This window comes from Coregonus clupeaformis, chromosome 34, assembly GCF_020615455.1.
Source record: "Coregonus clupeaformis isolate EN_2021a chromosome 34, ASM2061545v1, whole genome shotgun sequence".
NCBI classification, from domain to species: Eukaryota; Metazoa; Chordata; class Actinopteri; order Salmoniformes; family Salmonidae; genus Coregonus; species Coregonus clupeaformis.
The window spans coordinates 12,154,694-12,169,231 of NC_059225.1; the positions used below are offsets into that span (position 1 = coordinate 12,154,694).

A 14,538-nucleotide genomic window follows, 5' to 3' on the forward strand; every position below is an offset into this window, starting at 1 on the left:
TCAATTTGAATTAGGTTATGTAATGCAATGTTCCCATGGCCTTTTGCACGTAAAACAAGGCTGCATCTGGTGTATTAGCAGTAGCACACGTGATCATCTACATGGATATGACTTAAACGAAGCCTATGGCTATACCGTGGAGATGTGACCAAATATAAGAGATATCCACATTCCGACTTATTTGTCATATCAATTAACTTAATGCAGTTGAAATAAGTTTTATTCCAACTGAATGCTGTCAAACAACACCAATAATTACAGACAGGCTAGTAATAAAACAATATTTGATGCACGTCTTTAAAAAAACACACAAAAACAGAGTGGTAGGTGTAATAGCCTTCAACACAGCCGTGTAAATCTCACTGATTTTAAAGAACGGTTTCGCTTGAGGGCTGGCGCTTCACACACACATCAAACACCAATGTATTCATTGTTTTCTGTGTCATTTGGCACGGTAAAAAGCTCTGCTGCGGTTTTGAATGATCCTGTGCTATGAACTATGAGTTGAAAGTATATATATATATATATATACATATATATATATATATATATATATATAATATATTTTTTTTTTTTTACTTACTATTGCCTACTTGAGGGAAACAATGGGTTCAGCTGCTTATTGCAAGGAGCAATTGTCAGGGGACAGTTAAACTCAATTACTGTAACCGTGCTGAATTTAAAAAAAACTGCCAAGAACGAAAATACACCCGGGCGTATATCAACCACTGAATAAAAAAATTAAAAGATATGAATACAAATCGACATGAAGCGTATCAAATATTTATTTTTTTCTGGGCAACAAAGGACTATAATACATTGACAGACGTGGGAACTATTGCCAGCAGAGGTCTATGCAATACAGCTAAAACCGCCTCCGATTTGGACGTACAAGATATCAGGTGGTCCCAAATGTTTGGAATTACTTCGAACATAAAAAAAATTATTCTAAAGACAATATCCATTTATTGCTTTTATGGTGCTTCAAGGGAAGAACAAGAGGTGAGACGTATTCTGATTGGCACAACACATAAAGTATTGTGTAAAAACAAGGAAGTAGAAACACAAAATAGTTCTCATCAGGATATCGCGAATGCTCTTTTCAACAATAACAAAAAGAACGGAATGGAATAAGGATGATGGAGAGAAATGATGGTTTATTTCTATTACATTTGTTCACTTGCTTCAATGTCGCCTCAACATGCTACAAGAGGGCTGAATTGAAATATCCCAGAGAGAAAAATACCCCAAACTTCTGTTTTCTAAGAACCGTAAAACCACATGAAGAACTAACCGAATATTTAAACCCACTAAAACAGGAGGCAACAGATAAATAAAAAAGAAGTTTCAACAGACGCACCATATTTACAATTCCCATTAAATTACACATAAATCAATATATACATACATGAACACAGATTCCCTTATATAACCGTGAATCGTGTTGAAATACAAAGTTCAAGTTGGTCGCTTGGAGTGAGAGTCTGCAACTGAAGTCATGACATGTAACTGTGGATTTTTCCAAGAATATTATTCACAATACTGATAGGAATTCATCCTCTTTTAGCTTCTTTTTGTCATATGGCTACAATCATAAATTGAGATATAATGGTCACTGGATTTCAGTCCGTTGCAGCTCATAAAAAGAGGGAGCAGGCCTACATAAAAAGTCCTCCATGTGGCAGAGACCTTTCTCTCTCTGGAGCGGTTCCTTTGCGCCTTTCAAATTTTTTTTCTCTCTCATTAATTATTGTGGGCATCTTGCACGTCGCTTCCCGAAAATCCAAAGTTGAATGGTAGTAAAAACATACATGTAAAATCATCGCGAGATCAGGAAGTGGCACGTTTACTTGATCAATAGTATCTATATGTATTTATAATATTTATATTGGGCTTTCAGGTGAGAATCACTTTCTGTGCTTCTCGTCTTTGTCTCCTCCTTTAGTTCCGCTGTCTGAGTGACTGTTCAGGTACATTTTGTCCATGGCTTTAATCGCCTCCGTCAGATAGTTCTGGAGAGCGGTGAGGGCCGCGCACATGGCCGGGGTCCCGAATCCGTGAGAAATTAGACTGAAATGGGTCAAGCAACTCTGAATCCCTGGCTCAAGAATAGGTTGTGGTCGAGAATTCCCCAAGGGCGTACGGTCCTGGGAAAGCAGGTCTGTGAACTCTTTGCAGATTTGCCTAAAAGGGGAGACAATATATGTGTTAATTACAATAATAATGCCAGTCTGCCCCTAATATTAATTCGGGATACGAGAGGTGGCCAAAAATCCTATTAATTTATATAATTTATATAGTTGGTAGCACAGCATTAGTGTGGCCTATGGCATATTTGCTCAAAGTGACATAGGCTATAGGCTATAGTGTGATAGGCCTACTATAGTGTCGAAATGTTTTAATGCAGTGGGGAAAGGTTATGTTGGAGTTGAACCAGCTATGTGTCAATGCAATCCCAATCACAGCAAACACAATGGTTGCGTGTGGATGAGGCCTGCTCAATCGACCCACCAATGACTCCTGAACAGCTAATCATGGCTACCCGGACTATTTGCACTGCCCCCCCCCCCACCCCATCTTTTTACGCTGCTGCTACTGTTAATTATTTATGCATAGTCACTTTAACTCTACCCACATGAACATATTACTTCAACTACCTCAACTAGCCGGTGCCCCCGCACATTGACTCTGCACCGGTACCCCCCTGTATATAGCCTCCCTACTGTTATTTTATTTTACTTCTGCTCTTTTTTTCTCAACACTTTTTGGTTGTTTTATTCTAATTTTTTATTAAAAATAAATGCATTGTTGGCTAAGGGCTTGTAAGTAAGCATTTCACTGTAATGTCTGCACCTGTTGTATTCGGCGCATGTGGCCAATAAAATGTGATTTGATTTGATGACAGTACACTCCAGCTTGGATAGGCTAATATAGGCCTATTCGTCCACGTGTTTTATTCTATGCTTACGCACCATTGCAAAAATGTTTGGCATGAATCGAATGAAAAAGAGAGTTGGGATTTAAAATTCAGTAATATTAGTTGACAGGGTCGAATTCAAAAAGTGTTTGTTCACTGAGCATTTTATCGCGTGCATAACGTCACGTGATGACTTATCCCGCGCATTAGAAGTTAAAATAATTTGACATTAGTCGATACATTTGTATCCAATAATTTGTTGGGCCAGTTGTAATGTGTCACATTTAATTAGTGGGGAAAAAATACTACAATGTAACCCAAATAGCAAGGCCATAAATGTAACACTAGAAATCCATGTGAAATCTATACAAAAGCCTACAAAAAAATCTACCACGACCATCCATTTGAGTTTGTGTTTGCAAACACTGTCGATGTAAACATGAGAATGACTTGAAAACATTTTTTGGGGACATGCGAAATGTGATAACATAACACTTACTTCGTTGCCAATAACATGTTTTTTCTTTGGACTTGTTCGTTTGGGTCGGAATGCTGACGGTTTGTATATTCAGCTACTGCCTTGGCTGGAAACTCAGTCTCGCACACGTAACCAAAATCTCTGGCAAGATGCACCGCTTCGCCTGAGGAGGAAAGAATGGTTTGAGTGTATAATATATTGCTCTGAAATGGTGACATCAAATATAGACCAATTAACACTTCCACTTAACACATGATTCATCTAATGAACGTCCTCGGCCAAAGAGAAGGCCTTCTCTTCGTATCAATGTCTAAAGCAGAAGGCTATATAGGACCTGTAGCATTCCTTCTATCACATTATGGAACAAAATTAAATGTTATTAATACAAGTCAGGCCCCATACGTCATTTTGTGAGAAGAGTTAAATATCAGGGAAACAATTCAAAATGTCATAAAGATCGTCATGCATAACACCATGTCATTCATTAGCCATCTCTAAACATTATTGAAAGTCCAGCAGATAATGCAAAATAGGAAAGCAATTTTAAAAGGCTATATACGTAAATCTCGCTCCTACATACTTTAGCTTTGAGAATTATAGGTTCATTCCATTGAGGTCTGGCTTTTCTGTTGATTTTGGTTTGAATTTCCTGAAACAGTTGGGTTTTTACTGCGGGGCTTCCTGACATAAACCTCAACTCCAGAAGAACGCATGCCCGCCAATTAGCGTCAAAGCTCAAGCCCAGTAAACTCATTTGTCGTTTCCATAAAATGGAGCGGATCATAAACAATAACAGCACTTCGGAAAAAAACAATAACAGCACTTCGGAAAAAAGCATAGTCTCTTCACTAAATAACCGAGCACCTTCACCCCCCCCCCCCAAAGAATCATACATTTGTTCAGCCTCATTACCATACATTACCACATTTCAATGAAGCACAATGAATATTGCATTCACTCTTCGGCTGTAATGATTAACAGGAACCAATGAACCATCCCAGGCTTTCACCTTTAAAACCCACAGCTCACCAAATACCACCGCACTGAATAATACGGTTCAACTTTGCAAGCAAACTTGATTTATTCAATAGCAATGGCATCCTCACAGTACACCATAATTGACTAATTTATATTATTTAATAGGCTCACAACATATAGTTCCTCCATAGGTCCGTTCCACTTCCATGACAAAGAAGGAACGAGGCCAGTGTAAATAATAGTGAATAATATCAGTAGCAGTAGCCTAGCCCTACTATTATTATTACTACTAGCCTACTAGTACTAGAATAATAATAATAAACGCCTTATAACAACGTTCATGACAACAAGCCACTATAATAAATCAATATAATAAATCAATCGATCCACTTTTGCCAGAGGTGAAACAGCTCCGCACTCCCGCTAGACAATAATTAAGCAAATGCCCATAACCCGGCGTCAACAACGAGCCTAATTCATCTGGCACAAACTAGGCCAGCCAGGCTAACCGACTCCTACCTCAGAGTGTGGTAGCCTTAGGCCCATGCACTTTTACAAAGAGAAGATTGCACACAGGTAGGCTAAATACACAGGTCAATGTTGCGTAAAGCCTCTAGAATCATTACCATCATCCTCTCGCTCAAAAATACACAGGTATCCTTCATGCATTATTTGTTTGCAAGGCAAAGTCTGCCCAAATTACACGGATGTACTGATTTCGAATGTTCCCCCTGAAACCGTTCAAAGCACCTGCTATCGCCGGAACCGGAATTCAGAAAATTTACAATGCAACTTACCTTCGACTAGTGACGTCAGCAGGGTAACGTTTGCGGCCTTGCGTCTACCTGCAGGTAGATTTAATCCGATTTTATCCAATTTCTCTCTGAGGGACCTTCCGCCGTTCTTAGACTTGGCTCTGTGACAAGAAAAAAAAAATAGTTTGTATGAATAGGCTAATTTATAAAATGGCATGTTTCATTTTTTTTCAACCCTCATTGGACACAATATCTGATCCAAAAATAGTTGAATGAATATTCATGTTATTAATCATATTATTTAATCAAAGAGATAGCTATCTTGTTTTAAAAAATAACAATGCCATTTGTTTCTTCCATAAGCTTCTGTAACTATATATCGGTGTCTATAGGCCTATTTGTGTGTGGATATAGGCTATGCATTGTCAACTCACTGTCACTGCTTTGTTTGAGTAAATACACAATGTACACCCAAAATACTGGCTTTGCGTCTAGCTTGGAATCAATAGACCGAACATTACAGTGGTTTACTTTTGGTGTAGGCCTATGTGATGTGCTTTAACAAGTGTTATAGGATTGAGGGTAGGGCCAAGAGGCCTACATTAATTTGTGGGCTATACATTGCGAGAAAACAAATTCAGTGCGTGCATAAAGTTAATACGGAATTTAACAGTCTGTCGTCTGGCCTGTTTTAAATGCAGGTGTCACGCTTGGTCGATTTTAATTATTCCTGGGATAAAAAATGAGGAGAGACATTAAAGTCCGGCTCACCTTCTCAGTACCCCGCCCAGCAGTGACGCGTTGAGGCACTCAGGCGGCGAAAGTCGTCTCTGCACTTCCGCCACCGTGACCTTGTACTTTGATGTGGAGCTGAGCAGAGACAGGCGACCCGGAACAGAGCAGAACACTTCGTTGGGGTTTACCACACCGCCAAAAAGACCGTCTTTATTTATCCCAATGGCGGAGACATTGTTGTTCTTGGATAAAGAAACTGGACCTAGGGAACACAAAGACCAAGTTCAGTGAATCTCATTCAGTGTAGACCCTTAACCATATGAGATTCATATCAAACGCATTGTGGGTGTAGAGGCTTACACATCATTTAAACAATGGGTATAGAGTAGGCTATGACAGGCCAAAAAATAATGATACTATTCACACGAATATAATAACACCTTATATTAACAGGGCTAATAATAATATATGTATTGTTTTCTCATTGGTGTTATTAGGCCGCTGCACAAAGGGTTAAGCCATTGCTAAAAACAATTGTATCGTATTGCAGGCCTTGTTATAGGCCTATAGACTCAATATTTGTTTAGGGTAGGCTATCTATAAAATTTGACCTCTGAAACATGACACATTTTTGAAGACTCGCGCACACTCTATGTTGCAATAGTACAATACACACACATCACGCTGAGAGAAGCTGATTTTCAAATATCCATGGTCCCCCAAAAAATACAGTCGCGCGTGTGATTTCACTTTGCAAGGGTTACCGTTTTGTGTGCAGTAACCGGAGACAAAGGGACTAGCGCTTTTGGATAGATCACTTGTGACATTAAGAGCTCACGGGAGATTAATAGAGACAATAGGAGCTAAACGAACTCTTGAGATTACTAATATAAGAGCCAATTATCATGCTGATGTGGAAAGAGCATCTCTCAAGATTCATCCCCAGCGCATCTAATTTGACTTGACAAAAGACTCCACATGGCGAGAGGAGTAACATTCAACCTGACCATGAAGTAGGCCTCACACGCCCGAAATGGTCATATAGTATAGGAGAAAACAATTGAATTCACACGCAATTATGCTAGGCCCATCTATATAATGCAACACTGAACGCATTATTCAATAAACAACCACAGCTATGTAAAACATTGATGGAATGGGACTCTATAAATGGTTTAGAGACCTTGCCTATTTTTGCAGGCTAAGATTTTTTCCACCTTCATGCAGGATCTGGTATTTTTTCTACATTTTAGTCATTTTAGCAGACGCTCTTATCCAGAGCGACTTACAGTTAGTGAGTGCAAACATTTTTCATACTGGCCCCCCGTGGGAATCCTTGTATCATCCTGATACTTAATACATACGGCATTAACAACTGCCATTTTAGATTTGCTCCTGCAGTGCAAAGAGAACTGCTCACTGGACGCAGACGTCAGTTCAACGTCTAGTTTTGATTTACATTTGGTTGCGTTGTCATCTAACGTGAATTCAACGTGAAATCAACATAAAATGTCATTGGATTCAGGTTAACTTATTTTCAAATCCAATCAGTTTTCCACGTTGACATCATCGCATAGATTTGTTTTGGTTGAAATGACGTGTAAACAGCGTTGATTCAGCCAGTTTTACCCAGTGGGTTGCCTATATGACTATAAACGATATCGAGCGAAAAAGATGCAACACAATAACAACGATAGGATACAGCATAGCCTATATAGGACATATTCTCATCTCACTACTTTGAAACGCTGACATTGGCCTTCATCGATTAAAAAATTTGCAGTTAGTTTGATGCACTCGAGCTCAGGTAATAAAAAACACTGCACATGAATTCACTTCAGTGAAGCCCTAGCTACCGCACGGAGCTCCGGAGCAGAGTGGTGTGGTGTGCAGCTTGTGCAAACATGCATGGCATCTCGAAGGAAATTGCTTACCTTTTTTAATTACAGTCTGATCTGGGATGTGAATTCCTTGATCCTCAATATGCTGCAACACACACATGCACAAACACTATTTAATAAAGAATACAATGGAATTAATCTTACATGTCATGCTGTTTGTAAAAGGCTGGCTTGTAGCCCACAATCAGACAATATGGGTGGCCTATAGGCTACCTGTTATTATTTTCAATAAAAGGGAGGGATATTGTCTATAGCTGTTGGGCAGCGTGCGTGGTGCACACCAGATTAAACAACGAAGCTCTGTCACCCTATAATCGTGACCTCGTTCCATCCACAGACTAGCTACTTACGAATAACTATTAATTGTATTATGAATAACGGTGGTGTTACACACAGTGCACGCTAATTGGAGATTAGGCCTTTGTTTTCGAAAAAAACAAAACGCTTCCTCACTATAGGTAGGCCCTTTACTTATTCGATGTCTTCGTATTATCTGCTGAGCGATGGAACTTCATCTAAAACATGGTGCTCAGTTAGTGCGCCTGCATCTGCCAAACTCCCGAGTGGACTGTTGTATTATTGCTCACAGACCCCGCTCGTATTCGGGCTTGAGTGAGTATTTTCAATGAGCACAATTAAATTAAAGATGAAGGGAGGATATCCAGAATCAAGTCAAAACATGACAGGGAATATGAATCAACAATCGTGGTACATCATCCATTTTGTGAGAGGGGTTTGAGATCAAATTATAGTCCTCAGAGCTGCAGTTTTGATCTGTTTGTTTAGGGTAAGTGTTGTTTATAACACTATGCATATTTTCAGTGGAGGGAGGGGGTCAACAAATTATCCCCAATAAGGCAAATAACGTGCAAACACAGCTAGAGAATATAGACTGAATAATCCATGCAAGTAGGCTTGTATAGTAGGCTTGTATAGTAGGCTTGTATAGTAGGCTTGTATAATAGGCTTGTATAGTAGGCTTGTATAGTAGGCTTGTATAACATGTTTGACTCGAAAGTCGTTTGTAAAATCAAATTGCTGTTGATACATTCATATAAAAAGGCATCTGTCAATTAAATTCAATTATGGACATAATCTTTTGCTATTTCTGCATTTATAAAATTGAGTCATAAAATGTAGGCCGTAACATTTAATACAGAGCTGCCAATTTAGAGCAGCAAACTTTAATAGAAGTCTACGCGTGTAATAATAATTTCAAAATAATAATTATAAATTAATAATAATAACAATTATTATGATTATAATAACAATAATGTGATAGTAATAATGTAATAGTAATAATAATATAATTACCAAATAATGCTGAATTACCTGAACATCTTCTAAAGAGTGAGGTATTCCATGGATTGGGATAGAATCTGAGAGTCCCGTATCGATTCCGTGGCCCGACGGCAGGAGCACTTCTCTCCGGTACTCCCTACAGAGCTGATGGGGCAAGCCGCGGTGCTGGTGAAGCAAACTGCTTTCCTGACTCTGCCTCTGACCCGGCCAGCCAGGGTGCTGTGGCTGCGGCTGAGCGTGCAGGGAGTTGAGGGAGTAGGGGTCGTTGACGTGCGAGTAGGGGTCCTGAGACTGGGAGTAGATGGGCTGGTACGGCGGGGGAAAGTATGGTGGTTGGAAGTCGGAGTTTGGGGTATGGGAGAGCGGAGGGGCGCTATACGGAGACTGGCCCACGCCTCCAAGCTGAGGTAGCCTGGCAGTCCCATTGCTGGTACCGTCGTGACGATCCTGCAGGAAAAAGGAATCGGAGAAATTAAACCTATACACCAACCCTCCATTTTACCCGTTTTCACGGGGACTTTTATGGACTGTCAACTACCATTAGGCCTATTGCATGTGTATCCAAATTCGTTGGTTGAAATAAAATCAACTATGGGCACTATTGAATTAAATCAGTTCCCTGTTGAACGGAGCAATACTAGCCTAATAATAATGACAGTAATACTAAAGATAGCAATAATAACATTGATAATTACTGTAGGCCAATAATACATTCGTATTTGATCGTTTTCGAAAAAAAAATATGAATAGGCCTACAGTTGGAATATTTCGATACTGAAATAAAATGTGAGAGCAATGTTGCATCCTTTTTTTGTTGTTGCTTAAATTGTCTGTATGATATCTTAGCAAAACGATTTGATAAAAAAAATGCAATAATCGGAGTCTGAATGCTGCACGAAGTATAGGCCTATCACAGTCTTTGCCAAGGAGTCCAACTTACCATCGCGGAAAAACTGTGCACTAACATCTGCGACGATTTTCGAGCGATTCAAAAGATAATTTTCTGAATAAAACGACAAAACAAGGAAAATGTACGAGCAAACTAAATAAAGCCAGCAACAACACTATTGAAAGATCACGGAGCCCAATGTTCAGATAAGCACCACCGAAGAACGATAATCCATTAGAATTTGGTTAAATTCCCACTGCCTTTCATTCGATTCTAAAATGCAGTGTTTGGTCTTGCGGATTTACGTTTAAAGTTTATTGTGTCCCTGTTCCGTCTTCTGGCTCTATCACTGCTGTTCCTTCGCTTGAGCTCTATTAGCAAAGAGCTGCTTCTTCCCTTGGACTCCTAATAGCAGATATTCATGACTATTAATATTAGGCTACACGAATTCTTAATAAGGGTAGAATGGTCGGAAATCGAGCGTGAACAAGGAACCAACTCGAGGCAGAGTCTGCACTAAATGACGTCCATTGAATGAGGAATCAGTATATCTAATCAGAGACGAGGAGAGAAAGAGGGAGTGAGTGAGGAGGAGAGAGAGAGCGGGAGACAAAAAGAGGGACATTCTCTTGCATCTGACGAATCAGAGAGGGGGGGGGGGGGTTTAAAAGGTTCGAGGGCAAGCAAAAGTGAAAGAAAGACAGAATGAAGGGGTGACCAGAGAGAGAGGAAGACTCATGGAAAGAAACAATGTGCACCTCTGATTCGTGTGAAAATCCAGCAAACGCTGAGGGCATCTCGGCTGGCACATTTCTACTGTTCAGAGGGCGGTTGTCTGCTCGCCCTGTCCCTTTGTTTTCCACTTTAGATTCCGACGCCTCTCGTTCCATGGCCCTTCCCGAATATCTCAAATGAATGAATCCTCGGTTATTCGACTTCAAACTACGCCAGCCGAGCTAACTTTAACTCGGAGCAAATATATTCCAAAGTTTTCATACGGATAACGCACCTCGCACGCTTATGAAATCCACTTCCCCTACTAACCTATTTGTACGCGACCGTTTTGTCAAATCAGCGAAAGAGTATCCATTATGAAAACACGGTGTAGTTAACATTGATTTCTATTAACAGAAACAGGTACGTTACCCTTAAATTTAACTTGTTTGAGAGAATCACAAATTCAAACACGTGCAGAGAAGCCCACAAGCCCAGCGTTTCTTCCCTGCTCTTGGCGTGCCTTTATTCCTTCTCCAGACCCGGGCAAAACATGTTCAACTGGCTGCACCACTCCTAAACAACTCCCTGAAATGACTGTTAAACTTTCTGTGTATGCTATAAAAACAATCACTCAGCCTGTGCACAAGCTAAGGGCTCGAAATGCACGACTTATTTCATAAGAATATTAGGGATAGGCATCCCATAATGTTTTATAAATGTAAACACATTATTTTAAACATACCTTTTCGATGACAGTCAGCTAATGCATGTTGAGTATGTCTCCCTAAGTACATTCTCTTACATTCTATGTAGGCCTACATTTAACATATTGTTCAGCAATGATTTTTGATGAGTCCTATTTTACACAATTTCGTTTTAAATTATATAAACATATGTGTCTCTGTTATTGCCTGTGCTTTGGGTTTGACATGTATTACTCTACTTGCTTGCTGTGAAAATGTATGATTATTACTATTAATATGACTGTTATGATGACGATGATGATTATTATTACAATATTTGCACTATAAATATTGAAACTGTAAAATGTATATTTTTACACAATAAAAACTATAATGAGTCCGTATCAAAATAGAAACATATCGAACATATGAAATAAACCAGTATGCATCTTTGTATTCTTGAATTAAATATGTTTCCAGACAACTGCCAAAACAATCAGAGATTTTGACAAAATACAAATAAAACAGTACGCCATTAATGACATGTAAACTGCAATAAATAAAATATGAGCCTCTTACCTCGTAATCTTCATATTTTATATTGTCAGTTAATTTCCAAAGCATTTTCATGGGTTGTGGTGGGTATTGAGAGCGCCTTTCCTTGTTTTACACAGTGAATTGTGCTCTAGCTCAAACTGTTTTAGGTCAACTTGGCTGTCTGCGCTCTGAGATCTCCCTCTAATGGTGGAAGTAAAAGGCTCGCGCACCACTGTACTAACATTCGCATTCCCTCATTAGCATATCAACAGCCGCTTGGTGCCCATTTGCCCAACACCAATGGACAACACAGGTAAAACTGGAGCGAGACTTCACATGTATTTACTTCTCCCACATTCATCATATACAGCACGAACTGAGCGTACATTTTGTAAGCATTAAATATGACAAAGGCAACAACACACCCCGCACCCAGGCAGAGGTGTCAACGTTCATTATGATGGCTATTATCAAACAAATAATTGGATAATACATGTTATATCTTATATTAATATGCTTCATTTTTCGTGCATATTCCTTTTTAACAGGTGTTGTTTCATAAGAAAATGTTTTATAAAACAACCTCATAAAAACAAGTTCCATCATCTCACACAGACATAGCCTAACATATGGTATGATCGGTCTCTCTGTATCTTCAACTTGTCCTGAAGAGCGTGCCACACTATGCCAAATACTCTCTGTCTACTATTCTCTTAATACCTGATTTTCGTAAACTGTTGTTTTAGACCTATTGAGACCATGAGAAGCTATTCTGTCACTGTCATGCAAAAGAGGGACCACTCTAAAGTAGGTATACAGCTCCATTGACGACATGGAAGAGCGCCGTTTTTGGAATGTAAATAATTAACACAACAAAACAGCCTGTTTAATGTGAATGAAGGTCTAAAGTATTTGGGCTCATGCCCGTCGCCGGCGAAGTCGAGCACCAAGGGTTTCGGGTCAAGAACCAGGTCGCCAACTCCAGATTACCATTTTTGGTGGGGTACCTTTACAACCAGTTGTTATTAGAGAGAGGGCCCATGAAACTAGCTCACAATGACAACTATCGTCTAGGTAAAAGTGCCTTAGAAATCGTAGGATGTGTATGTGTGTGTCTGTGTGCTGCGGTGTTGCTTTTAGAGGAGGTGTTCCTTTGGAGAGTGAAACCTAAATGCTCAATCTCGCCATGGCTTGTGTTACCGACCCCAGTTTCACCGCGTTAGAACGTTCTGTTTTAAAATCTACATTAAATTATTATTTAAAAACCCATTGCATTAGGCCAACATTCATCTACACAGTAATACATCGATCGGATAGATTTGTTTCGAACTTTGAGATGACAAGAACCACAACTCCTAGGCGAGCTATGATTTTAGTATACGTAACTTACCATCCCAGAGTCGAATTAAACATATATAATGAAAAGTTGGAGAATCTTATGTAAGACTGTGCTATGTTGATAGATTTTGTTTTCACACTTTAAAACCCCCCAAAGCAAAGCGAAACTTAATGTGTGAGCACGGTGCTTTCAAATAGATGTTTACTGTTCACACATTCCATATAGGCTATTATTTACTTCTTTATAAGGGACGGTTTTCTATATTCTTAAATTGCTTGAGTGGTATAGCCTACGTACAATGCATCATGTTAAACCTACTTTCCCAAAGTTAGCACAACAGCCAACACAGTATTGTTAATCAGGCGTAAATGGAAACATTATTAACGTTTGAGGAAAACTAACACTGTACAAGTGAAAATAATTTAAACTAGGCCTATAGAATATAACTTTATTAATATTTAGGCTAAAGATAGTGCTACTAATTCTACAAGGAAACGTTTATGGCAATGCATTTCCCAATTGTGGCCATAAATTCGACATATTAGCCGAAACTCCTGAAGTATGCTACACATTCAATAATACGTTTGTCTTGAAATAAACAACACATACCTGCCAATCCCCCATTTGGCCAATTATTGACATCATTTTTTCTTCAATCTGTCCGGATATGGTAGCTCGCACGTCGTGTAATGTCATTGAGCCTTCGGTCCCTAAGCCACTTTTAGCTTTAACCTGTGGTGAACGAGATCACCTCACCTGGCCATAAAAACCGTGTGAGCCACCTGGGGGCGCATGCGCAATGGACCGGGTGTGTAAACCTACCTGAAATAGAGGTAATGGTCTTTCGTGAATTTCCATTTGGGTCTCACTGCCTTGAACATATGGAAGAAAAGGGTACAACAGCAACTTTTTAATATGGGCTAACTGTTGTGGATAGGCTTACTCAGCGAGGTCAACAATATAATTTGCATGGCATTTTGACAATTTCTAGATGTAAAATACTAAACTAAATGAAAAATCTATATCTTATTGAATTACAACATGTCAATACGTTGGCTCTGTCAGTTGGTTGTAAAATATATATTCACCTAAAAAATTTAACTAGGATAAAATCTGATGCTTACTGTAACATCATTACTTATACACAATCTACCAGATTCCCTTACGTGCATTGGGGTCATGGTTTATTTATCATCTGTTTATTTCTAATACATACTTATGTAGACTCCTCGGGATAAAAATTAATGAACTCATCTCCACCAGGCACACAAAAAAAAGAACAACACGTGCGCGCGCGGAGTTGATAA

The 14,538-nt window shown here is 39.3% G+C and overlaps 1 protein-coding gene across 6 annotated transcripts; it reads right to left on the minus strand.

Moving 5' to 3' along the window:
• Nucleotides 1–767: 767 nt before the first annotated feature.
• On the minus strand, nt 768–13,938 carry LOC121549679 (transcription factor AP-2-alpha-like). Of its 6 annotated transcripts, none has more exons than XM_041861506.2 (7): nt 13,841–13,938; nt 9,097–9,513; nt 7,798–7,849; nt 5,900–6,125; nt 5,171–5,289; nt 3,417–3,558; nt 768–2,184 (listed from the first exon to the last, which is right to left on the minus strand). In XM_041861506.2, the coding sequence occupies exons 1-7, from the start codon at nt 13,925–13,927 to the stop codon at nt 1,908–1,910; spliced, it is 1,320 nt and encodes a 439-aa protein (XP_041717440.1). In that variant the 5' UTR covers nt 13,928–13,938; the 3' UTR covers nt 768–1,907. The 6 variants fall into 6 exon arrangements, with proteins under 6 accessions (XP_041717440.1, XP_041717439.1, XP_041717442.1 ...); XM_041861505.2 differs by having other exon boundaries at nt 9,079–9,513; XM_041861508.2 differs by lacking the exon at nt 13,841–13,938 and adding an exon at nt 11,935–12,113.
• Between the last annotated feature and the right edge of the window lie 600 nt (nt 13,939–14,538).

What these genes read in the sequence shown, in the direction of transcription:
- LOC121549679 (XM_041861505.2), bottom strand. Translation starts at nt 13,927, where the DNA reads ATGACATTACACGACGTGCGAGCTACCATATCCGGACAGATTGAAGAA. An exon ending in CTGGGCGGGGTACTGAGAAG is followed by an intron (nt 5,290 to 5,899) that starts GTGAGCCGGACT and finishes TTCTTGTCACAG; the next exon opens with AGCCAAGTCTAAGAACGGCG. An exon ending in AACATGTTATTGGCAACGAA is followed by an intron (nt 2,185 to 3,416) that starts GTAAGTGTTATG and finishes CTCCCCTTTTAG; the next exon opens with GCAAATCTGCAAAGAGTTCA.